The following is a 27,777-nucleotide window of genomic DNA, read 5'->3' as shown; positions in this document are numbered from 1 at the left end:
CTGATAAGAAGAAGAAAAAGGATGATTTTAATCAATTAATAATGTTCACTAGTCCAGTATGTCGTACGGTATTGAAAAACGTATTGCTTTAAAAAGAATGAGGAGAAGAAGACAAAGATGAAGTTGGATGCAGAAGAAGAAAGTTTTAAATTCTTATAATTTTTATATTCCACGAGCAGGAGTGACCCGTGCTCCGGGAGGCTCAGTTAAAAGCACAGATAGATTGAATTTAGTTTCATAGTTCCATGCTGATAAGCATTACCAACTGCGATAATTTTCAATAGAAAAACTATTTGATTGGTATTTTATCTTACGTAAACTTTGTACCACAAATTAAAATAGATTTATTCTTTTTTTAAATTAATTTATTACTAAAAACTTAAATAGGCACATAACCATCCTCAGTGGAAGTCCTCAATTAAGAATTTGTATACAAAATTTCAAGTTAATCAGTTCAGTAGTTCAGACGTTGTGATGTGTCAAACATTTATTTTATATCCCGTACATGTATTCCTAATATTATTACAAAGGAAATAATTACAAAGGCTAGAGCATTCTGTATTTGTATGAAAAGGATATAATATGCTGTATTTGGATGAGTTATAATGATGGAATCAATGTAATGTCAAATCAAGTAGAAATAGAATTAATTAAATAATTTATACAAGAATTGAATGTATTTCCAAATAGTAATTGATTGATTTTTATTTAGATGAGGATAGTACTATTCAATTACATGCATATTTTATCAATTCCTAAAACAATCAATTGTGGCTTGATTCCGAAGAAGCCAAGCAACATATCATTAACATTTCATCATTATTATAATTAACATTTTATCATTTTTACAACATTTTATCTCTTGTTGAATCAAATTTGCCTGAAATTCAATAGTCTTTGCACTTCAAGATAAACTGATCGGTGAGAAAAGGAAGCCTAAGCCATAACGAAAAAAATTGAGGTGGAAAAATTGATAGAACAAACACAAGGATTAACTCGTTCAAAGTCAAGAAAAATACAATTCACGGTTCTCATAACTAAGTGCATATTTCTTAGTTTTTGTAGTGGGTGGGTCACTTAGCATTTTTGTGAATAAATGAATTGCCATCAAGTGCCTGATTTTCTGGATCCAAACAATCACAATGAAAGGAACATCTCACCGAAATGCAGAGAAACAATTGTATTATATATAAGTTAAAAAAAGGTTCAACTGGTAGATATCACACACCCTCATGGAAAGATCTAATCAACGCAGGTGTTAGCAGCAAAATACCATACCAGAAATGTCCTTCATTCACGGACCAAGGTGTAGTAAGCTATATGAAAAGAATGTGGGATGTACTGAATGAGAAAAAAATACGAATGACTCAGTATTTGATAGAGAAGGTACGCTTTGGTGAGACCCGTTCCTTGACTAATACAGTTCGCCAGTGAACTAAGAGTCACTAAGTAAGGTATTGTATACGCCTGCGACGTACCAACAGTGGGTCGAGCTAAAACGCCCACGAAAACCTAATCTTTGCTAAGCCAAAAGACTATTGCCGTATTTGAAGACGTCTGTCTGCATCTGACTACAAACTACAGCAACGCTCTGAATCATATGTACACTAGATACAATCAAACCCACTTTTCAAACACAAACTAATCAATAGCGGACACTTCTTTTTCTATTCGATTCATGATAGCAACCCTTCAAATCGTCGATACATTTATTCTTTAAACTCTTTGTGACGAGCTAAGGATCGAAAAACCTTATTGTAGTCTAAGAATTCAAATACACACCAGTTGTAAACTATGAAGGTCATTTGAAATGAGGGTCACATTTTTCTATGTTCGTAAGAATGGTATATGTTCACACAGTATCGATATTTTTGAATGTGAAAGATATTCACCAACTTTCAATGGCTAATTTGTCTGCCAAGTCTCTTGTTAAAATGGATTGAGCTTATTAGCGTTGAAACGATATTACTATAGGCCTGATTAAAATCAACTACATTTGTGCATTGAGATGAGAATTTAAACAATAACAATGAACAAGAGAATTCAGACAATAACATTCTATAATAAATCAGAATTATACTTGAATTGATTATATTTTGATAGCTCTATAATAATAGCTTAATTGATATAACACAAGTGAGTAAATTTTGCATAGTCAACATTAAGCAGTAAAATGGGTAATAACCGCCAATAATAGGTAATAATAATTTAAACACAATTAACTTTATCAAATATGCTTTTATTTTATCACAAAACAACACTTGAAAATGGCTCTCGAAGAGGTGAAACTAGTTGTGTTGTGATAAAATTGAAGGGGTACTTGATAACGTAAATTGTGTTTCAATAGTCATCTCAGTAGCCATAAAAAGAATAGCGAGGTAATAATATTACTGCCTAGAATATATTAACTAGCCTTCCTTTATCCACTACCTTTTTATCACAACCTCATCTAAAACGTTACCAGAGCATGCGCCTATCGGATGGTGATAGATCGCCAAACCCGTACCGCTTGGTTTTATTCAAGAAGTTATTTCAGACTTTGAAAAGGTAACTTTGGAAAGTTGGAATGGTAACTTTATCATAGATCATTGAATTTTGAATAGGAATTGACATACACTAGAATAGAATAGAAAGACTTTTCATTTTATGACGCGCGAGTTTAGACGGTAATATTCACTCTAGCACTTAACAACTACACTACTGAGAGGAGTCCGTATTTTTTCGAGGTTTTACACTGAATTTATTTTAGATTTATATTTTCCAAATATTGACGCATTTGTGAAACATTTGTAATAAAATGTTAGCATATTTTGTCGTCACTATGAAAATTTATAATTCTACACTGAAAATAGATATTCTTCTGTAAAATGCCATATAAACTATTTAGGATAGATTTGAGCTCTTGTGATATTCATACTTAGAAACTTGAAAAGATTGTTGGACACAACAACTTTGAAAGACGTGTATTTCGCAATCGTTCATTCTCTTCTGACCTACGGTACCATATTTTGGGGGAACTCGAGTCAAGTGATCGACCTATTCCGGACCTATTTACTCGTATACGAGTGATTGTTGGAAAATCCATACGTTCAAGCTACAGACCGTACTTTAAAGAGATGAAAATTCTCCCTCTTCCGAGCTTGTATATCCTGGAGGCCGTATGTTTCATAGATAGAAACAAGAATAAATTCAGAACTGGCGCACATTTCCACAATTATGGAACAAGGCATAGGGAAGAGTTGCGAGATGATACACACAGGACTACTATGTATGAGACAGGAGTAAAGAGTGCTAGGATTCGAATGTACAATAGATTACCAGCAAACATAAGATAAAATATATATTATATTTATTCAAATACAATTCAGGTAAAAACAACAGGCATTCGCCCAAAACTGCTCTAAACCTTAATTTGGAATACACAGTCTCTATAGGTTATGTAAAAATGATGACTAAATTCACACACTAAAAAATGCATCTACTACAATTTTTTAAAATACATTACGTGAATTTAGAGCATTGATGAAGGAGCAGCTTTTGAGAATTTGTGCATACTCAATTCATGAATTTGAAGCACATTACGAGATGAGTTAGGTTGCTCAGTATTATTATGTATATATTGTTATGTATTTTTGCTATCAAAAATAATTGAAATAAGACTTGATTTGAGCAAATTATCAACATATCCGAATATCCCTTCCGTGGGTGTTAAATTGGACGAATAATCGTAATAATAATTTTATCATCAAAAACCATTATGAACAATTAATCTTGAATTAGGTGATGTAATTGGGTGAACTGGTAATAAAAAAATTGTTGATCGTTACTGTTCAGTGGTTTGAACAAGAAATTTGACATCAATGCTTCTCTTTAAATAAATGCTGACTTATCACAGCTATAGCTTGTGTGTTCAAATTAGATTTCTTCACCTCGTATGCAGATTAAAATATTATAGGCCTACTGGCTTGGACATAATTTACAATAGGAGTGATTGACTTAGTTAGCGGTTAATGTGATATCACATGTTTGGGGTTTTAGGGAAGTAGCCCAGCAGTGCAAATTCCTGAGCTCAGATTGGATAAGCGCTGTGATATAATTGGTCCCCTCGTTGGAAGGGTGTCTGGCTGTGACCAGCTCCACTTCAGAACGCAGCAATTCCAAAGTTCTCATCTCTTTTGGGAAATCGCGAAATACTTTGAAAATTACAATACCCTTATATCGCAAGTCTAAAACTGAACTTTTGCAAATATATTTTTGTCCATAATTCTCAATACACCATTCTGAACCATTATTTTTAGCTAGCTTGTGTACTAATTGAAGAAATATAGGCTTAAGTCTACCCATATGTGTGGGAAACTCATTGAAACCGCAAAGGACTGGAGAATTGTCAAATTCGGACTCAATTTAGGCTCAACTCACACTTACGCGACTCAGGTCGAGAAGAGACTCAACTCTAGTCGAGAGCAACACATTGTGTTTCCAAATGGTGACACTCATACCAGTCGATTCTAGTCTCCGCGACGCCACCCATTTGAAAGCACATGCTCTCGACCTGAGTCGCGTAAGTGTGAGTTGAGCCTTAGGGGAATTTCCTAAACTCCTTAATAAACTCCCTTATTGTTAACTCGACTCTTGCAAAACAAAATGAAGAATGTTTGAATCTGTATTTTTGAATTAGTATTAAAATCGATATCAGACAAGTTTGTACTGATCAATATTGCTTTTCAACACAAGAACTGTGTGGAGGCAATTACACCATCCATGGTCAGTTATCAACATATGAATAGAGTTAGGGCAGTTGCAATGAAATGCCATAGGAGGACTGCTGGAAGAACATTGAGAGATAGGATAAAAAGCGACCGGATCAAGGAGAAAATTGGAATATAAGATTTTTTCAATTCAAAAATTTATTTATTTCGCACAACATAATATTATTACAAAAAAATTGTACCGGCTAAAAATACAAAATACTAATGAAAATCCACTTTGAAAAACAACTTATTTTAACATTATTTTGTTTTGCTTTAGAGGACAAAAACATAAGGCGAAATAAAGATGGGCACACCTGGGCATAATCTCTATTGGAGTGCAATTCTCTTAAAATGAAAAAAATAAAAACATTAAAAGAAGTTATAGATAAGAAACGATTAGGATGGTAAGGTCATCTACAGAGGATGAATGATGAAAGAAAAGTAAAACAATATGTGAATATGATTGTGGGTGGAAGGAGGAAGAGAGGACGTCCCAGGTACTCGTATGATGAGCACATAAGAAGATAGGGAGAGGAGAGAGGAAAGACTGTAGGGCAAATGCGCAGGCAGGCCATGGATCGGGACAACTGGAGGGCTGGAGGGGGTGGTCTGAGGCTACCCCGACGCTGTGAGGCTCAACGGGGTAGAGATAAAGAAGAAGATGATCATTTATATTTACATTATCATTGATGAGGCATGGAGTCAGTATAGGTTTATGTAATCTACTCCTACAATAGGCTACTAAAATCAAATTACACAATTCAACAGAATGTAAATGCAACGAAAAAGTGTAAGATGATTACCTGAGAGAGAGTACTTCGATGTTGTTGAGTCTACGAAGCAAACTGACGTCAACCAATTCACTTCCCCTGCAACAAACAAATGGAAATTTTAATCTCAAATGAATAACTAGGTAAAAAAGGTAATGAAGTAAGTAAAGAAGGTAATGAAGTAAGTAATTACATAGTTACCTGGTAACTGGGTTATAAAGTTGCTAGGTAAATTTCAACTAAATGAAATTACTAGGTAACAAGTAGAAAAAGTGAAACTGACAACTAGAAATAATCAGATACCTGTCAATCTATGAACCTGAATCTGTATCTGAGCCTGTTCTTCTATGAAAGTATCATAGCCATCCCCGTGTAGATAGCCATGTGAACTTCAAAGTAAGGGAGTGACGGTAATTATTTTTCCAAGCATCAATAAATTTATTGCAAGTGAGCCAATTATTAATCACCACAGGAAACGTTGATTATTTTAAAACACCACGAAATGTTTGTTTTGGTAAAGAATACTGGGCACTCAATTTTATAACATAACATTATTAATGTATTTTCTCTTGCAAGATAGATCTTCGAATTGCTAGCAAGAATTTTCACTTTCTGTAGCTCGAAATCTACTTTTCAGAAATGTATTTTGTACAATGTTCTTTGTACTCTTGTGGACTACCAAATAAAAAAATCTTGCAAGCTACAATTATTATAAATTTACCTGCAAATAAATATAAACTCTTAAAATTTAAATTTCATAAAATAAACCTACAAGGAAAAATACATAATACAAAATATTTTTGTAATTTCCCATTTGTGTGTATTGGGGATTTCCGTGTCATTACATTAACTACTCTAATAAATTAATTAAAAATATAAATATTACAATACTCTTTCTCTATAAACATTTGAACTGCTGTAAAGTGGTGTGAGTTTTCCTACTGTTGTGACTTGGCCTGGTAAATGTTTGATTCGTAACCAGACGAAACAAATTTTGTTTTGTTACCAAATAGCATACTATTTGGTTTCAACACAAATGATAATAAAATTTAATGTTTATTCACAAGAAGTTGGTCCCATAAAAAAATTCGAAATTAATATTTTGTCAAAAAAGATATAGACTGGCTTATTATTTATTTCCCTCACAATATAAAGCATTTGAAGAAGGATAGACTCTGCCTACGTAACTATTTATTGATTAAAACACATACAAACCCACTCACAGAGCACAGAGCAAGGTCACCCACCTTTGTAACATTATTATATGATATTTCAACTACAGGAAAGGCATTTTCATTGCATTTTAAAATTGCATTATCTTCAACAAAAAAGTTAATTTTTGCTGCAACGCCATTAGTGATGTTATATCAAGAGGCCACATCCTTAGCTCGTATTACCTGCATGTATTCTTACTGACTACTTGCAGTTAAAAGTAAAAAAGGTTGATGGTGAATCTATTGAGCTTCATTGTATGTTTTTTATTGTGTATTTTGGATCATAATTAGTCGTTTGAGTGGTTTTCGATTCGATGGCGCTAAGGTCTGACACCAGTAGGTAGTTACCTCTTCTATACAGAGATTCACGTTTTAAAGTCAGCACCTGATTAGCAGTGGTTTGCTATCCTTGTTCTTCAACAGACAAAGCAGATTGATAGCTCTATACTTTACCAACTCCACACCGTAACCAAATTGTTTTTAGGCTAAGAAGAATTAATATAGTGAACTTTCAGAATATTCAATCTCAATTATGAAAACGTATTATTAAATCAATAAAATGTGTACTTTCCTGGTGAATAAAATATTTTTTGAGATATAATTGATCATTAGTGACAACAATGGACAATTAATATTATATCAGATAAACCGGGATGACTTGAATCACAGCTATCTACTGTAGAAGGTGGTGGAAAGAAACTTGCCAACTGTGCCGTCCTAATATTTCCACTGACATTGAAACGTGAATCTAACCTTAAATCCTTCTATCCTTCTGAGTTATATGAATTTAGCTTAGGAACTAGAGTTGCTGATAAAAATGTATTCTGTTTGAATATTGGACAAATAATGTTCACAAATGAGGAAAATTTGAATGAATATAGTATTCAAAAATTGCAATCGCCTAAAAATTAAATAATTTATATACATAAGATGGATAATTGAATCACATATACTTTCAAAAAATTGTTTTCTCTCCCTTATATTGTTAACTTCGACCACATTACACAGAACATTTAAAAACTCATGTGACTTATCCCCAACAGATGTTGCACTGCCTAAGCAGAAATTTTGTTTATCACCTTGAAGCCCTGCTTTACTTGAATTTTCGATCTGTTAAGCAGAAGAAGAATAGGTTATCATTATTAAGTCTGGCAATAAAAATGTTAACACTGCCATATGATCCATTCCTATGGATCTAATTCATTCCTAAAACCATCATTGCTATTCTTTTCCTGCGTAACAGAGTAGAACTCATTGGAATGCTGGGCTCAAGTGAAATATTTATTTTATCTAGTCTTTTGCATCTTCTGCACAGACAAGGTCGTTGGAATTTCCCCGACAAGAAAGGTTACAGTCAAAGGTATTGATGACCTCTATCAGGCTGTCCTTGTTGAGATGATACCGTATGCTCGACAGAACAAAGGTTACAAGTACATTATTACAATCATAAATTGTCTCAGTAAGCTTGCATTTGCTATCCCAATTAGGAATAAGTCAGCCAATGACATTGTTGGGGCTATGCATCCTATATTCGAAAAACATCCAATGAAAAATCTACAGACCGATGATGGTAAAGAGTGGTTCAATACAAAATTCCAACAACTTGTGAAACAGTATAATGTGAATCATTACTCAACTAGATCAGATAAGAAGGCATCTATAGTGGAACGCTTCAACAGAACACTTAAACAGTTGATGTGGATCAAGTTCACTGAGCGAGGAACCTATCATTGGACAGACATTCTAACCTCACTTCTCAAAGAGTATAATGCCAAGATTCATCGAACAATAGGTATGCGACCAGTAGATGTGCAGAAGAAGCATGAGAAAGTGCTACTCGACCAACTCGGTAAACAGCATCAAGCCTATCGAGAAGAGTTGCAGAAGAAGAATGCAGAGTGTAAAGGTAGGTTCTATCCAGGTCCTCATCAGGATATTGTGTCTGGTGACAAGGTAAGAATAAGCAAGTATAAAAAGACTTTTGACAAGAGATATCTAGCCAATTGGACGAATGAGCTGTTCACAGTAACATGTGTACGTCCCACAGTACCTGTAACATATGAATTGGAAGACTATAGAGGTGAGCCTATTCAAGGAGAGTTTTACTCTGAAGAAATTGTGAAGACAAAAGTACCAAGTGTCTTTGAGATTGAAAATGGAGAAAAAAATCGATTCATTGGAGGCTGAAATACGCGACATTACAAAAAAGGTAGCATCTCGTACCGAATTGTATGAGCTTAAGTTGGACTCTCAAGAACAATACCAACGTCGCAATAATGTACGAATATTTGGCATTCCGGAGGTGAATGAAGAAAATGTCACCGAGATTGTCACCAAGCTGTGTAGTGACAGATTGAAAATCGCGGTGGATGCAGCGCAGATCGACCGCTGCCACAGAGTGGGACGTCTTCCTGGTACTGGAGCGACTCAGGCGAGACCACGAGCTGTTATCGTGAAATTCGTGAGCTACCAGACCCGGCGCTCGGTGTTATCGGCGAGGAGGCAGCTCAAGGGTTCTGATATCACTATAAGAGAGGACCTCACGAGACGACGACATGCTCACTTCCGCGAGGTGGCAGCTAGAGTGGGCATCAGGAATGCGTGGACGATCGTCGGCAGAGTGATGTGGCGCGAGGGTGACAGAATTCATTCCAGTGAGCAATGAGCACTGATTGTATCTATTCTGATAAGCATGTCACCTTGGACTAAATATTAACTAAGAATGCAAGGAAAATCATTTAAAAGAACAGTTTTCTATCTTATACATATTATTTATTTGCGTATATTGTTAATCATTTCAGTTAATTAATAGTTATTATTGCAGTTAATATTATATTCAAGAGTTTATTGCTTTTCCAGTCGATTACCACAGTAAATTCAGTTCACTTTAGGATTTCAATTTGACTGATTGAAGATAATTAATTTTTAACTTTTAAGTTACCATTCATCTTTAATTGGCTGGATGGATAAAATCTGAGTCAGTCTTACATCTCCTTCAACAAAACATTGCCATTCAGTCAAATTCATAAATAATTTTGATGTCTACATTGCATGATTATCTCTGTGTGTGAATGAAGAGTAGCATCTAAATTGTCATCTAGTTGTCCATCGCATCCCGTTATCTTGATTACGTCTCTCTTATCTGCTCCCTCCATTCTCTGTTCTAATTTTTCCTGATATGTAGGGTTTATCTTCACAGCAAGAGTACATGATAACAATATCGTTATTTCTTCTCCTTTTTCAAATCATGTTCTCGTTCTTTTCTGTGTAACAATCAAAACGATTAACCGCTCATTTTTTTGTATTATTATTTTTTCTCAGCATGCAGTTCATTATCTCAGTTTTGTTCTATATTTTTCTAATCAACTACACTATTTCAGAATCGTTTTATAATTCATAAAGTAACATTAATTATTCTGTCCTAACACTTTTTCTCTCTATTCCAACATTATTTTTTCTCTAATTTTATCATTATAATTATTTTGTTTTACTGCATCTTCCCTCAAAACTTTTGTTCTTCATATTAATGGCTGCTACCAATCCACTATTAATTTTCTTTTGTTGTGATAAATCTCATTCAATTAGAAATGGTAGTAAATTGAGCATTTATATAGCTGAGAAACTTCCTTTCTTCTAATATTGAGTCAGACAACTCTTTTTTCCCCTTTTCTTTCATTCACAATAGTTATGGAGATATTTGATATTCTCAATCTCAAATCATTGCATGCATTCCAGTTTTGTATTATTCTTTCAATATTTTTATTTTTATTTATTTACAATGCAAATAACACTAATGTAATAAAATAATAAGGCAGTCCTTGTGCTATTTTTCTTCCAAATTTATAGGTGACAAAGTCCAAGATAAGGTTAGGATTTCACGTGTACAATTTTTATAAAATTTTGGTTCAAAATAAACATTAAAACTATAAATTATCAGGTGTGTGGGTGTGTGTGTGTATTATAATGTTGTTATGTTGTATATGTGATGGTGTGAATGTGGTAGGTTTGTCTTTTTTAAACTTGAATCTTTTAAGCTGCCTAGTTTTTGCCTTCTTCTTGTTCTCTGCGTCATCAATGCCCAATCTATTCTACAACTTGAATGACACAGCAGTATAACGATGCTGCCGCACTGAGCACCGGTGAGCTGCTTAGGCGGGCGGTCACTCCATTTCCCGGCCGACTGAAGATTGCTCATGTGAATGCACAATCCCTCCTCTGTCACATTGACGAATTCAGGCATGTATTCGGAGGCCAGGATAGTGACGTTGTCTTGGTATCGGAGTCTTGGCTGAAACCTGACGTTTCAAATAGGCTTGTGGAACTTGATGGGTATGTACTCCTTCGTAACGATCGCTTACATAAAAATCTGGTGTGGCGCACTCACACAACTTTCCTTGCCGTTATGAAAATTGATCACTGACGCTAGTGTTCCCGTGCATCTCAAGTCTACTATTCAAATATTTGAGCCAGCTGGTGACAGGGCAATAACGCTGGAGACACACATGAGGTCTGCTATCTCTCCATAGTGAATTATTCAATAGAATCAACAATATCAACAATAATTTGCAATTGAATAATCACATTTTCTCGAATTTAAAGCTTAATTTCAATTTTAGGTGAAAATGTTACTGAACATTAATTGTAGAGATTTTCATGCTCAATCTACTCCACTTGATTTTTTTTGTTTCAATTGTATCTGAAGCCTGATAATTGGGAATCTATCTGCATTGATGGGGCGGAGCTCCTGAATTTTTACAGATATGGGACTTGTGGCAGTTGATAGAGCTTATCGATGACTATTTTAGGTATGAATTTGATCAAAATCGTTGGAGCCGTTTCCAAGAAAATCACAAAAAAAACGTTTTTGACAACATTTTCGCCATTCTAGCCGCCATCTTGAATTGCATTTGATCGAAATTGTTCGTGTCGGATCCTTATAGTGAAAGGACCTTAAACCTAGCTACGCAGTGCAGGCTGAATGCTTGTCTGACTCGGACTAGGCGCTGAGACAGCAAGTAATAGCAGCGTTGGTGGGAATGCGAGCGGCCGCAGTAAACCTAGCTCCGCAGTGCAGGCTGGATGCTTGGCTGAATCGGACTAGGCGCTGAGACAGCAAATAATAGCAGCGTTGGTGGGAATGCGAGCGGCCGCAGTAACATCTTCCACCCAGCAATGGTCGGCGTAGTTCCGCCTGGTGGACAGACGAAAGATCAATCCAGTCGGTTATTTGATCCCTCCAGCCAGGCTCAGCCAAGCAGCCGAGACAATAGAACAATGGAGTGATGGTCTTATTCGCGTTCATCAGCAGTTTTCTTTCTCACGGCTATTTTGATTTTTGTGCTACCTATAATCAATAAAAACTCCAGTCACCAGTAAAAGGTTTCCAGAAACATGGTGTACTACCATATTAATGACCTTTCATGATGATTTTTAATTATTTAAAAACATTGTTGACATTCTGAGCCTTCAGGCTAAACTTGGGGTCGCTGAGAACGAATCTGCAATCAGTATTTCTCTATCACAAAAAATAACGAAAAAACCCAGCTGTTGATCTTCCGGCAACCGTTAATCATATTAATGACTTTTCATGATGATTTTTAATTATTTAAAAACATTTATGACATTCTGAGCCTTCAGGCTAAACTTGGGGTCGCTGAGAACGAATCTGCAATCAGAATTTCTCTATCACGAAAAATAACGAAAAAACCCCAGCTGTTGATCTTCCGGCAACCATTAAGGCCTCTTAAGAGTCATCCTGCAATGCGGCCGAAACACTTCCAAGCCAGACACCCATCTCAAATGACAACAACGCCAAGCTGTGAGAAACCATCCTGCACTGCGGCGCTAGGTTAAGTTCCAAATTTCAAGTCATTCCTTTAATTGGGAGATGAGATATCGTGTACACAGACGCACATACACTCATACACACACACACACACACATACACATACAGACCAATACCCAAAAACCAGTTTTTTGGACTCAGGGGACCTTGAAACGTATAGAAATGACGTGACACCTATGACAACACTCAACTCACCACTATGTTTTTTTTTTTTGTGTGTGTGTGTGTGTGTGTGTGTGTGTGGTGTGTGTGTGTGTGTGTTTTTGTGTGCGGATAGCGCTATCTCCTTCTCGCTTTGCTCTGTTGCCAAATCGTCTTTCAACAATGTAGAATTAATAATTACTTAGGCTAATTAACAAAATATTTCATCTTAATAAATTATGAAAATTCATTAATAAATAAATTATTGAAAAATATAATTTCTCGATTAATAAAATATAATTGATTATTTTAAATGAGAATGAACAGTTGATATTACATCAATAAACCTACATCAGCTATCGTCTATAGAAGGCATTGACAAGACGAGGATCGGCAACGTTGATCTCCTATCTTTCTCCACTGCCATTATAAAGTGGACCTCATTATAGTAATTTCTTCAAACTCTAGTATTAATTGCAAGCTATTTGAAATTACAACTCCCAAAAATTGGTACAAAGTGACCCCACTTCGAGAACTGTAAGCTACATCGATATTTCCACACAATAGAAAAAAATGAATAGGAAATTACATACATTCTGGCAGTACCAATTGACCGATAATGTTAAGTCTATATTACATTGTGAGGGTCACAATCGCTCCATAAAGATATCGATATATCAACAATCAGCCCGTGGAAGAAACTTCAGTACACGTTTTCAGTTCGTCAAGTTAAGTTCCTATTGCTTTCAGAAAATCCAGTGATTACAGTATATTTTATCTAAAATTATCAAAACTGCGGAATAATGCCATTTAAAAGCAGATACATAAACCCTAACCTAACCTTCAACTAACTTCTCCCATCATTAATATTCCCAAACAAGTGTGCAACGGTGTATAGTGAGGTCCACGTTATAATGGCAATGTTTAATTAGTAATGGTAGGCCTATTGCTATCCTTGTCTATAATTCAAAAAAGCCGATAGCGCTATCTCTTTCTCACTTTGCTCTGTTGCCAGATCGTCTTTCAACAATGTAGAATTAATATTTCATTAACAAAATATTTCATCTTAATTATGAAAATTCATTATGAAATTATTGAAAAATATAATTTCTTGCTTAATAAAATAATAATAATAAATCATTTTATTTGTTTCGACAAACGCCATACAAATGAGTTGAGTTGATAGGCCTACATAATACATAACAATAGATAAAATATGTTTAAAAATCAAATACAGACAATCATCACAGTATTACATGCAAATTTCAATGAAAAAGTAACAATAGAAAACAGTAAAATGAGCAAAAATGACTAATTATAAGAAATATCACAAATAACAATAGCAATCACTTTTAGACAGGTAAAGTAGAGCTACTCTGCATTTCTCCTAGACAGAACTTTCAAGATATATTCATATACGTTTACAATTTTTTCATTATGAAAATTAGAGAGGAGAATCATGATTTTATCTGTTTCCTGAATAACATTATTGGTGTAAGGCAAAATAAGCAACCTAAAACTTTGGTAAGCGGAGCACTTTAAGAGGAAATGCGCTAATGACTCCATACTAGAATTACATGAGGGGCAGATTTCCTCGGCATTGAGTTGATACTTCTTTCCATCAATATAAAAGAAAGTAGATGACACTGATGATGTTCTCAATTGTGATATACAGCGGATTAATTTTATTGGAAGTTCAAAATCTAGCTGTTCTCCTCTTACAAAGTTAGGATTGATAAGTTTATAGAGAGGGCATCTTTGGGACAAAAACGCACGATGTATGTCCTCATCTTTTACATATCTCAGATAACTACTAAGAATGCTATCCCTGTTGTTCACTAAGTTGATTGCATCAATTCCATCGTCAGTGAAAATATTTTCGAATTGGATAGACTCTAATTCTTTACGAACATATTCTATCCAATTACCTTTAAAACTTACTCTTAAAAGGAGGCGATAGCAAATAAATGGAAACCGTGACTCTCTCAGGTTCACAATTTTCACAAGCCATGATAAATATCTTTCAAATATTTGAAACCTGAGTTTTGGCCTATTTGTTTCCAACCTGACACAGCAACTCGGCGTTGAACGAAGCAGTAGAAGCAGGCGTTTTAAGAAAAACAACTGTGCTATCTCTACTGCTTCTTCCCAATTCAAACCCCAAACCTCCGAGCCATACAGACATGACGGTATTACAACTGTATCTAATAACTTCATCTTATCTATCCACTTCACTGACCTTACTTTAGATAAAACATCTATCGCCACCGCTGATTCAGATTTCCCCCTATTTATTGCTCGTCTACACATCTCAGAAAACCCACCAGATGATTGAAATATAGCTCCCAAATAATTATACTGGCTACACATATCTATTTTATTACCCCCTAGCAGAAAATTAGCTTTATGACTTTTACGTCCTTTATGGAAAGTTAGAATTTTCGTTTTGTTTGCATTTTTACCTTTAGACCTACTTCAGAGCTATATTGATCCAAACATTTTAATTTATTTCTTACGTCAGAAATACTATCGGCCAATATAACTATGTCATCAGCGTACTGTAAAATTAAAATATCGTTGTCCCCATCAATATACAAGCCATGTAACCCTCTCTCTCTGAAAAAAGCTTCTATTCCTGACGTATAGAGAGCGAAGAGCAGTGGACTGGCGGGGTCGCCCTGCAAAACGCCGTTGCTCATTGCTATTGGCTCAGACTGACTACCCCGAGACCGATTTTCCACCACTAATGTGAAGTTACTGTGAAGGTTTTGGAGTACATTGATAATTTCTCCTACTAACTCCAACAGTGGTTGGGATGGCAACCTGAGTGAGATACCAGCCGGACGCCAAATCTGGTGTAATGAACGACTCGCTCGGACACTTGGTGTCCCACTGGTGACTAATAACACAGCTTGGTGTCCTAATGCAATAACCTATGGGCAGAAATATTCAACAGTTAACGTATCAGGGATCACTATTTAGGGATCTTGAGATACTCACGGTGTACTGTCAATATAGTGCTCGCTGATGTATATCAAGAGGAACCTGGAGCAGTTACAAAAAAGGTTTGATATACACAGCCACAATACGCGACATGCCACTAGACTGAAGGTGCCACGGAGCCGACTGGCGGGAAACTACAATAGCTTTCCTTCGCAGGCAATAAGATTTTTTAACAGCCTTCCTAGAAAAATTCAGGAAACACGGGACTCTTGGTTCTATACCACAGTGAAAAATAAACTGCTGGAAAAGCCACTGTAGTCACTACAGGATTTTTACAGTGAACCTCTTTTTGGGAGTCAAGCACCTCCACAGCGTGAATGACCATGTAGGTGGTTATTTTATTGAGAATTCCGACACTGCCTATCTGGAAACCCCAGTCATTGGCAACGACCTCAAGTATCAAGTAGCCTAAGTAAGTATCCAAGAATATAGACTAACCCAGGGTACGGAGTTGGAAGCAGTAAGGAGATATCAATATTTCATTCCAAACCCAGAGCAATATGAGCCATTTTTATGATGAAAAGCCTTAGGTTAGTTTTTACATTCTTGATTCCTCAAACCTTACACACTACCTATACATTAGAACTATATTCAAAGACTGAATGTCTGATTCAATTCTGATGTGAAATATTGTTGCAGATTCAATTTACCGAAAGTCATATTAATTTGTGTTTAGAACCAGAGACAAAAAATAATCTAGGTTAAACAGTATCTTTACTCTATGGTAGAACTTGACATATAGGTTAGAATTGCAATTTCCAATACGAATTTTACAATAAAATATCTACAGTACTCACCAGCAATTCATTTTCTTTATTGCACCGAAATTTGACTGCTTAGTCTTGGCGATTATCATTTCTTCCGTTAGTTTCGTCATTTTGAACCAAAACACAGCAGACCGTTCTAACCACTAAACGATTTTTTTTAGAAATTGAATTGAGTTAGGCTATGACATGGAAACCCGAGTAAATAGGAATATATTCCGTCATGTTTGTATTGAATAACTCACGAAAATATTCTATTATCAGAGTTTGGGGAGGTTTCTCGCCCACCGAAAAAGTAGAGTAGTTTTTCTAAACAAGTGGACTGGTTTCAGTAATGCACCACATCGCAGAATAATGAAACAATCACTATCATACGATTGACTGACCAGGTATGACAGATGCAGCGCATGAGCATGGTGACCAGAAACTTTCTCTTGATTCTCGTCGAAGAAGAGGTGCACAATGAAAAGTAAATGGTAGAGTGCCACATATTCGTCCACACAATCGTACAAAAGTAATATCACTCAATTCTCAATACAGTAGCTCGAATAATTAATAAATAAGGAGAATAAAATTTTCCAAGAATATTAAAGCTACTTTGACGATTCCAAGACATTTCCTTTGTAGTTGTTCCAACTCTAATTGATTTCTCAGTACAACTGAGCGTCTACTTCACGTCTATCATCTCAGTAGACGATACGAATGACAAAATTATGGCGCGAGATTCAAAACACCCATGCTGTTTTCTACTTCTCTGTAATATTAGATGTTGCCTAAACTATAAGACCTATTAAAACAATAATGGAACAAAACATTTCAATTAATAATATTCGTGCTGGATAAGACCTATTAAAACAATAATTGGAACAAAACATCTCAATTAATAATATTCGTGCTGGAGGTATATCAATAATATGGAATAGGGAAAGTCGTGTACCTTGGGCCGCTTTTCTTTGAAGTAGAGTGGTTTACTAAGTTGTTATGATATTACCCATCTGAAATTACTGTCAAGTTTGTTATGATTTTCTGCAAATTTTTACATGGAAAACAGAATTTTTGAAGACATTTTGTAATAAAAAAACAAAAAAAGTCAAATGACCCAAGGTACAATGCGTTCATTGTACCTTGGGTCAATAATTGTAAAAATGACAAACTGTTTGAATTGAAGGGAAAATAGCAATAATAAAAGCTGGAAATTCATTGAGTTAAAGTTATAATCTTCAATATAAAAAGTAATGATATTTTAAAATATGAGTTGATATAAGTTGAAAAATCGAAAAATAACAGGCAACAAAATATTAAAAATTATTGAACAATATTAACAGGCTACAAATAACCCTATATCTTTAATATACACAATCATAATTTTTTTTAATATGAGAAAAATTACAAAATTAATAATTAAAAGTATAAAAATATTGCATTTCGATGAAAAATAATTATTTAGCACAAAAATATTTTTAAAAAACAAGATTTTTTTCTAAAATACCTACATTAAATCCTATAAAAGATAGAGGGAAAGTCATTCCACCTCTTCTTCCCATCTCCGGGTCAGGCAAGAAAACCACAATATCTCCATCCTGAACTTCACTGTTATTTTTGTGGGAAATTTGACCAAGACCCATCTTCCTATTTTTAAAGGAGTTTCAAAATCTTTTTCTTCTGACTCCATCAACTCCTCCTCATTCTTCTTGATAAAATCGCCAATCTCACTTTCATTGGAGATGAATGAGGCTGAAGAAGCATCTGAATCATAATCAGACTGCTTTCTTTTTCTAGTGGATTTCTTTTTCTCATCAACTTCACATTTCTTAAGTGACTTCTTCAATTTTTTTCTTGGCTGCTTCTTCTTCTTCTTCATTTCCATTTCTTCTATTATTGAATTTTTCTTAGGTGTGTCTGTAAGAATTCTTGATTTTCCACTTTTCCTACCTTTCCTGCTATCTTTTCTAATTTCAGCTTTAGGGAATGGTCTAATTTCCTCCAAAGACACTGAAGGTGTAGACCTATTAGCTTCAGTTGGAGAACAGATATTAGAAGGTCCAGCAGAAGATTCTACACTCATATCTGGATGAGGTTTATCACTCACAGAGCTTGGATGGAACTCGTGATCGGAAAATATATTAGGATTAATGGGCCACAGTCCTGAAGATGAGAAACCTGATAATATATTTGAGGGGGTAAAAGCCAAAGGATAAGCTGTCCCACTTATTGAGGCAATGTCATAGACTTTGATGGTTTTCCTTGGATTGGTCAGATGCCAATTTTTGAAAGAGGTGCTTAAATATGCCTTGAATGGCCCATAGACACCTCTGTCAAGGGGCTGGAGTTTGTGGCTACTGTGTGGAGGAATTGTGATCATCACAATTCCATTATTTCTGGCCATATCAATTGCTTCAATAGTGATATGACTCTCATGGTTATCCATGATTAATAAGAATTTATTTTCAGGGCTTGGTTTTACGTTTTTTATGAAATGTTCTAGGAACTTTAAGAAAATTTCTCCAGTAGACCATCCAGAAGGGTTACAAGCTCCAGAACTACCTGGAGGAGCACCATGCAACATAGCATCTTGAAAATGTACTCGAGGAAATACAAAAAAGGGGGGAACTGAATTTCCTACAGCGTTTATGCAACCAATCAAAGTTGTATTAAACCCTCTCTCAGTAGACGTTATTCCTCCAATTTGTTTCACTTTCTTAGATGCAATCACTTTCGGTGGAATATGAACAGATGAAACCCCTGTCTCATCAACATTGTAGATATTTTCTGGGCTGAATTTGTGTTTCTCAATGACATTGAAGTATTTTTCAAAAAATTTCTCTACAACTGGCTTATTGAAACCAATGGACCGAGCAATACTGGTTGGCCGTGGCTTCCTTAAAGAGAGTATTGTATTTCTTTGTCTGAAATCGTAGAGCCATTGGTCTCCTACTTGTTTATTAATGTCCCATGAAGCTGGATATTTCTTATGATTTGCCTGTGCATACTGATATGCAAGTTTTTTTACATCAGTCTTTGAAAGTCCATAATGCATCGAACTAGCAGTCAATAAATATTCGGTGAGTGAAAGTTCCTCTTCCTTTGTGAACACTTGCCATAATGAACACTTATTCTGGTAGTTGAAGTCCTTATCTCCAGATTTCTTATGTGTGTCGATGTGACGTTGAAGGGTGGTGCGAGACACCGAACACTGCTTGGCTGCTGCTCTGACGGACAGTCCATCGGTGACAAACAACTTCACAGCTAGAGTCAAGTTGTCAACTGAAACTCTAGGCCTTTTTGCGCCAGTTTTGCTTCTTGGCATCTAGAATTGACAAAAAAACTAATATGAAGCCTTCTCATGATCATATGAAAATAGAAATAATTGTACCTTGGGCCGGCCCAAGGTACAATTATTATCTGTGACCCAAGGTACAAGGTGGTGCTTTGTCAATTTTAGGTTAAGTTTTCTACGTAAATAAGCCTCATTTGATTGAAACCCCAGTATCATTAGAAGCTTCATTGAAGCAGAAATACAAATCAGCTGAAAGTTTTGGAAAGAAATACATACCTTGATGATGAAAAATAAAATAGAATTTGTCGATTTCTTTCTTCCACATACAGTCAACAAACAACATTCAGTAACAGATGAACTCCATCAGCTATAACCTCCAATTTTAGCTGTAGAACGCTCTAGCAGTGTTACCAACCAAATTAGGGAAAAAAAGAATTTTCCCCATTCATTTATTTCAAGATATGACTGGTGGCCCGAGGTACATTGTGGCTCGAGGTACACAACTTTCCCCATAAATAATACATTTTTTATACATGATCAATACTTCAACACTATTGTAGAGAATTTAATTCTGAAAAGAATTATATAAGCTGTGTAAACTAAATTTAAATAAAATGTATTCTTATGAAGTACATAAGTGGTACACAAAAATTTGAGTTATTAGTTCTCTCCTCATAAAACAGCAAATTTTTGTGGTGTAATGTACTACATAAGAATACATTTTATTTTACTTTTATTCAAATTTAGTTTACACAGCTTACATAATTCTTTTCAGAATTAAATTCTTTACAATTTTTATTGCGAAAAATTATTTGTTTACTTTTCATTGAAGAAATTTATAGGGCATCAAACGTAGAAGTCTGTGTTTTTCTATTTGGATTTTTTGTATATTTCAATTTTTTTCTCAAAAACTACTCAAAGTACAGCTTCCAGACTAGTTTTATTCAATTTTTCAGATATTTTTCCATATGAATCCAGCTTTTTCAAAAACTAGTTTCCAAACAATTCATCATCGGTGTATTTCACCAGAGGAACTGAATTCCGGGCGAAATCTTTCACTCTGTATAGCTCGCTAATGAAGCGTTCATGAATATATGTATATACGAACTTTTTTCTTATTTTTACCTCTACTATCACGTATTAAATTATTTTACGATAATTAAGAATCACTCTGTATAAATCCTGAATGAAGGAGTGAAAATTTTAGAATTTTCGAACCCAATAATTATTGTTGCAAAGAAAATGTTTATTCATTCATAGACTATTATATATATATAGATACACCCCAAAATACAGTTCACCCTCGAAATAGAAGAAGAAGCTAAACTACCGTTCTTAGATATTCTAATCACGAGAAACAAAATCTGGAACACTCTGTATACCGAAAATCAACCCATACAAATAGATACCTGAATGCACTATCTCATAAACACCCCGCACACTCCTTCTCTGTAGTCAATAGTCTAATCTTTCGATCTCTTCATCTCACGGACGAAAAAAGCAAAGAAGAGGAGATCTAGACAATCAAATCCATACTGAAGTGTATGCCTACAATAATAGAATAATCGAAAAATCATTGAAAAAACAACTGACAGCTCCAATCCCCGATGAAAAACTCAAGGAAGAGAAAGCATTCGAAAAAACCGCCCTTCTTCCATACATCAGGGGTACTACCGACCGTATTGGAAGAATACTGAAAAAACATCAAATCAAACCAGTCTACAAACCTCTCCAAACTATTCTAAAGAAACCCTTTCAGAGATTAGAACTAGAAAATCAGGGCGTCTAGTATTCCCTGCCTGAATTGTGACAAGATGTATGTAAGTCAAACAAATAGAAGAATATCAGCCAGGATAGAGGAACACAAATTGAACATAAAAAACAAACAATCCACTTCAGCCCTTTACAACCATGAAGAAAACACAGGTCACAAAATAAATTTTAAGAATTCAAAAAAAATAGCCAACATTCAAGATTTTCGGGTTAGGATTGTACGAAAGGCCCTAGAAATAGAGAAACAAGGGAGCCTTAACAAAAGAGATGACAGTACAAATATCTCTTCCCTTTGGAAAATCATTCTCAACACAGCACAAAAGCCAGACACATTAAGTAAATAATATTCCTCCATTTTCCACCTCACCATCATTTCTATAATTAGGTGCACGTTGAAATGGGAAAGATAGAAGAACAGCATTGCCGATTTTCTGCGTTGCCACTGTCTTCTGTAGAAGATAGCTGATACCGGTACATCTGATGAAATAATTAACAGTTCATTCTCGTTTAGAATAATCAATTATATTTTATTCGTCTAGTAAATAAAATCAACTGAAAATGAATATTTTGTATATAACTTGGTTTATTAGTAAGGTACGGTTGTTACATCTTATCAATGACAAACAAAACTTGAATTATATGTGACACAATTTCCTTGATGAAGAAAAAGTTGAAAATATTTTTCAATATAAAAGCAATCAAAGGTCAAGAAGACATGAATCAGGCGTTAATGCAACAATATCGGGGGACCGAGCTTCGCTCAGGAGTACAAAAGCATAGAACATTTATAACGAAAGAGGAAATTATAATATATTTATAGTTTATATTTAGAATGATATACTATGATATACTTATGTACTATATTTGCTACAATATTTGTTAATATACTATGTACTATTCTTTACTAATAGAGATTATTATTTATTAAATTTATCATAAAAAATCATTTCCAGCGATCATAATGTTGATAATGCCAATTAATTTCTTGCTGGATAATATTTCTCGTGAGATCAGCGGATTGAATGCAATAGCTCAACAGCTGAGGCATAATTTGTCTCACTCCATCACATGCACTCGCTCACTCACTTCCATTATCGACAGACGACGAAATTTTCAGCTTTTTTCCAAGGATGAATTATCCTTCTAGTGTCCTTCAGGGAGTTATCCCAGGGATGAGACCTAGTGCAATCGAATTATTATGTCATAAACCTACTTTGTTTCAAATTTCGTTAGAGCCGTTTTCGAGATCCGGTGACATACAGACATATAAACATACAAACAGGAATTGCTTGCTTAATATTAAAGGATGGGTGACATACTGCCTTTTAACAAGCTTGTCATGTTGCGAAAGACAGAGTATGCTGTCTGCTCTGCTCAGGTGTCATCGATCCCATATTGGTCTAGAGTGCGATTTGCGATTGAATGGAAAATCATAATCAGAAGCAAGACTACTAGTTGCGTCTTGTTGGTTGTTTGTTGCGCTAGCGTGCAAGCAGACTAAGACCACACATGAAAAGACAACTTCATTCACACGTGAATAAAACAGCTTCTGCAATCGCGGGTGAGAAAAATACTCGTGTAGCTGTGCACTGAAGTTGCTCATTGCTTGTTGCTCAGATGTGCGAGCCACCTAAAGCTTTCAAGAGCCAATAACTGCTATAGACTATGAAAACGCAAATTGAAATTGTGTTTTCATTATGGAAAAGTATCACAACATCACACACAACACAATTGTAATGTTATAGACTACTTTTATCGTTTGCAAGACAAATTATCTTTGAAAAATATGTCAAGTGATGCCACCGTACCGTACAGCAGAGGATTGGAAACAATTCAAGAAAAAATCAACAATAATTTCTCTTGTACGCTTTATTAGCACTCGATAAATTGATTAAAAAACAAACATTAAAATACACAAATGAATTGTTAATATACAATATTCCAAGTGGAAGTATTTTTTACACATATTATTTTATATAATAATTACAACAGATCGAAGTAACATCATAATATAAGGGTTTGGTACCTAATGGAATAAAAAATAATTGAACCTAACTATTCAATCACACAATCAATGTTACATTTTTGTATTAAATGTAAATACTTTACTCAATGTACAACTTTCCAACCACTGTTACCTTCAGAATTGAATTAGAATATAATCTCAATCTACTATTCCGAATGAAGACATTTCACTAAATAATTGTGCAATACATTAACAAAACACCAACAAATAGGACTAAGTTTCAGTTCGTAGCATTCAAGAACACATATGAATCTTTTCTTTACCAAGTTAATAGATAGAGGAAAAATGTAAAAGCATTTGGCATAAATATATTGTTCAGATAGTGCAGTCGACATACAAACATACATACTGATAACACAGGTCTGATAACACAGAATGGTTAAGTATCTTTGATATAACTACTATGAGAGATGATCATTGTCTATTGAATCTACATTAGGACAAGTTATGCTGAGACGATAATTCACTGTAATTTTGAGAAAAAATTCAAAACTACAATAATGATTATTGATGTCGAAATAGTTAAGCCTATTGATGATATCTATTTGTGGTTAAAAATGGGCGAAGAGATTTCAAGAAGCTAGACCATATTTTTTGATAGCACATAGCATTCGTTTTTAAGTGCTCTTGCTTAGACACTGTTATATTAAACATTTCAATAGTTGATTGTGAAATACTCTGTATTGTGTACGCTCAGTTACCTCTTTTTATTCCTCAACAATCATGGAATGCAATTATACTATGAATAAATGTCATGAATTATTTGATAATTAATGAATTTTAAACGTGTCTATGTCTCTATTTGATGTTCAACTCCATTCCCTGCTAGAATATCTAATTTGTTACACATTATTGTTTTTGTTCAAAGACAAGTATTACTAGATTTTCCCTCATTTCTTGTTAATCAACCATGATCCACACATGTGGAGTAGCATGAGCCATATTGATGATATTAATATTTCAAGTAGGGTTTTAGATTGCGAGACTTTGTATTGTAGCCCATTCAGTAAACTAAAAAATAACGGATCCTTTGTCTATTAATATATTGATTATATCTTGAAGGTTCATTTCATAGAACTGATCGTACACAATACAGCTAAATTAATACGTTATCAAATTTACAGCATAGAAATGCTCTATTCAAAATGTACTATAACTACGTATATGATGCGCAAAGTATAGAGTAATTAGTGAAAGACTAAGAGAGATTTATACTCAATATAATAAGAAACATTTTACAAATGCACCAAAGAATAGCTCCACGTTGAAATATTCAGTTCAGCGATGGGTTATTTCCAATGAATTATGGTTTTAGTATATGATGTTCCACGTAAATGGAGACTTAATACTTCGACTTTTTCAGCTTGAGAAAAACGCAAACCAAGTGAAAGGTATTATTAATTATAGGGAATCACTAGTATCCTTACTATATTTTATATCAAACATGACTAGTTTCGGCATTAATGCCATTTTAAAGTGTTTTTAAAAAATAATAATTGATAATACATTATCACCGAAACTAGTTGTATTTTATATAAAATATAATATGGGTACTCATGATTCTCTACAATTGAACATTCAAGTAGTACAATCAGAATTGAGGAAGTATTATATATTTATCTTTACAATGCTACTCGATAGTTTTTTTCATAGATTACTAGTGCCCTTTATTATGTTTTGAAGACACAACCAATCATGCCATTATCGTGTCCAAAAATGATAATAGATCAAGATCCAAATTTTGGACACTTGATAATGGCATAATTGTCCGAAAACAGCCGTGTCTTAGAAAAAGAATAGAGGGTACCGGTACCAGTAATTGTATAAAAATGTATTGTAATATGTTTATTACATTTTATTATGGAAAACTTCTACATATCCGAAACCAGTGTTTATTTTCATCATCATCATCATCCTCTTAATTTTATGTTTTACAGTATGCTTGAGGAATAGATTATAGAATTAAGCAGAAATATGTAGAAATGTTTAGTACAAAACATGTTGTGGCACAGCGGTTCTACGAATCTTCAACCTATCACACTTTATCCCATGATTTACAGTTTTTTTAGGAATAGCCAGAATTACCCAGGAATAGGTGGACTTTTACACAGCGGTTCTATGAAACTTCAACCTGTCACACTTCACTTCTATAAATTTTCACATTTTACTTACACATCAGTTCTATAAATGGTCATCCTTCACACTTTACTATACACTTTGCGCATTCTTCAGGATGAATTTACACTAGAATTGGACGTTGGCATAGGTGGATTCACCCACCCCAGACTCTTGCTGCTAGCTGGCAGATGTCATGGTGACCTGCGCAGGTGGGACGACAGGCCTGTCTTGAGGCAACGGGCCACTAGCTGCCTCTGGCTCGCACGCCTTCACAGACTGCACGTTCTGGTAGGTTTGCGATATTTGCGGCTGCACCCGCACTGCTGCTTGGACGTGATTGTTATAAATGTGACTGGTCATGTGTTGTGCGGTTGAACCACTCATCACAATCGCTGATAATGGTTGGTAAACAACACCTGTAAACAAAATATTGCATAAAGTTCAAGTATGTGTTTGCTATGACATTGGGTATTACTACAAGGCAGAATATCCTTACAATAATAATAATAATAATAATAATAATAATAATTTTTATTTGTTCAATACAGTACAGTCATTATGAATCACAACTATACAATTGAACATTGTCATGTACAAAAAAAATCTCTTCAATATAAAAATATTTAACATAATAAAAATATAGATATAGCCTATATGATATTACACATAATTGTCACATAAAAATTCATTTACATTATAAAAACTTTTTTCAACAAGGAACTTATGAAGATATTTTTTGAAAGTCATGCTCTTGAAATCTATATTACCAGGCAACTTGTTTAGAAATTTTGTCCCTATGTAGCTAGTTTTTTTCTCAAATAGAGTTAGCCTGTGAGGCTGAACGATAAAGTTGTTCCTGTTTCTTGTGAAGTGTGAATGTACCTGTGCATTGGTCGTTAAACTGCCCATATTCTTAATCACATATAATAAAGTTTTAAAAATAAAAATACAAGGTACAGTGAGTATGCACAGCCTTTTAAAATAATCTCGACAAGGATGATTGAACCCCAATCCCACTAAACACCTAATAGCCCGCTTTTGCAGAATGAATATCTTATTTATGTTCTGCAGAGACGTGTTACCCCAGAGCTCAATTCCATATGCAATATGTGAATGAATGAGTGCGAAATATAACGTTTTTCCTGTCTCAGGGGTACACACTTGACTATGTTTCGCAGAACAAATAAACTGCTACTGATTCTGTTCGCCAGTCTGTCAGTATGGGCATTCCATGAGAGATCCTTATCCACAATCAGTCCCAACAGACTCGCCTCTGTCACATTCTCCACAATAGAGTCACCAATGCTAATTACTGATGTTTGAAACCAAATTGAAGGCACTTACTTTTTTTAGGGTTCACTGACAATAAAGGATACATGATCTCTCTGCCAGAAAAGTCATACGCATAAAGCTGTGTACAAACTTGAGCGCCACGAACACGCGCATTTCACTTTTTATCAGCTTTACTTTACTTCACTTGTTCGTCATATGAAACTGCATTAAGGGAGCAACGCTCCCGCAGTATATCAGGCGTCAAAGTGTAATCTAATTACTATCATCCTTCATCTTTCAACACAATAGTCAAGAGAACACAACAGATTTCACATAAGATACATCTGCTAATCTGTAAGGGCACATTTTATTATATCTGTAGCTTAGTGTTTTTGTACAAATAGATATATTCAGCTGATTAAAAGTGAAATGCGCGTGTTCACGGCGATCAAGTTTTTACGCAGCTAAATAATAATCTATTCTTGTTTCAATCTTCAAAACTTTTCCTTTTTTAGTGTAAACATTTCTGGACAGAGAATTGTGAAAAGTGGACATTACCATTAAATCATATTTTTACTGTTTTAATCTAAATTTGGGAGATAAGTAGTTGAGCACTGTTTTCTTTCCCAATCATTTTAATGATAAGTAAATGATGTTAAGTAATGATTTTGTTATGTGAAGTCGAAATGAACTTACACGCATTTGTAAAGTATTATAACATTATTTATTGAAATTGAAATGAAGAAAATCATATTTATATGTAACAAGAAACAGAACTTGACTTGCCATAGAAATAGAACAATTTTCAAAGTTAATGATGACA

At 34.6% G+C, this 27,777-nt stretch overlaps 2 protein-coding genes across 6 annotated transcripts in view; both read right to left on the bottom strand.

Moving 5' to 3' along the window:
- The window catches only part of LOC111044351 (uncharacterized protein F09G8.5), a 66,815-nt gene extending 49,930 nt beyond the window's left edge, over positions 1-16,885 (bottom strand). For 2 of the 5 annotated variants that reach the window (XM_022329469.2, XM_022329470.2), the window contains exons 1-2: positions 16,522-16,884; positions 5,555-5,620 (exon numbers count right to left, since the gene is read on the bottom strand). In XM_022329469.2, coding sequence (XP_022185161.1) covers positions 5,555-5,620; positions 16,522-16,601 — 146 coding nt within the window. In that variant the 5' untranslated portion in view covers positions 16,602-16,884. Of the gene's footprint in view, positions 1-5,554; positions 5,621-16,521 lie in introns of all 5 variants that reach the window. The other 3 variants (XM_039441825.1, XM_039441826.1, XM_039441824.1) reach the window with 2 other exon arrangements.
- Positions 16,886-23,392: 6,507 nt separating this feature from the next.
- Positions 23,393-27,777, bottom strand: part of LOC111044352 (focal adhesion kinase 1) — an 83,772-nt gene continuing 79,387 nt past the window's right edge. Inside the window, exon 22 of the mRNA XM_039442094.1 lies at positions 23,393-26,098. Coding sequence (XP_039298028.1) covers positions 25,860-26,098 — 239 coding nt within the window. The 3' untranslated portion in view covers positions 23,393-25,859. The remainder of the gene's footprint in view (positions 26,099-27,777) is intronic.

The sequence above is a fragment of the Nilaparvata lugens genome, chromosome X, assembly GCF_014356525.2.
Source record: "Nilaparvata lugens isolate BPH chromosome X, ASM1435652v1, whole genome shotgun sequence".
Taxonomy (NCBI): domain Eukaryota; kingdom Metazoa; phylum Arthropoda; class Insecta; order Hemiptera; family Delphacidae; genus Nilaparvata; species Nilaparvata lugens.
Note: the sequence above shows the minus strand (reverse complement) of the source record. Positions and strands in the feature narration are given on the sequence as shown.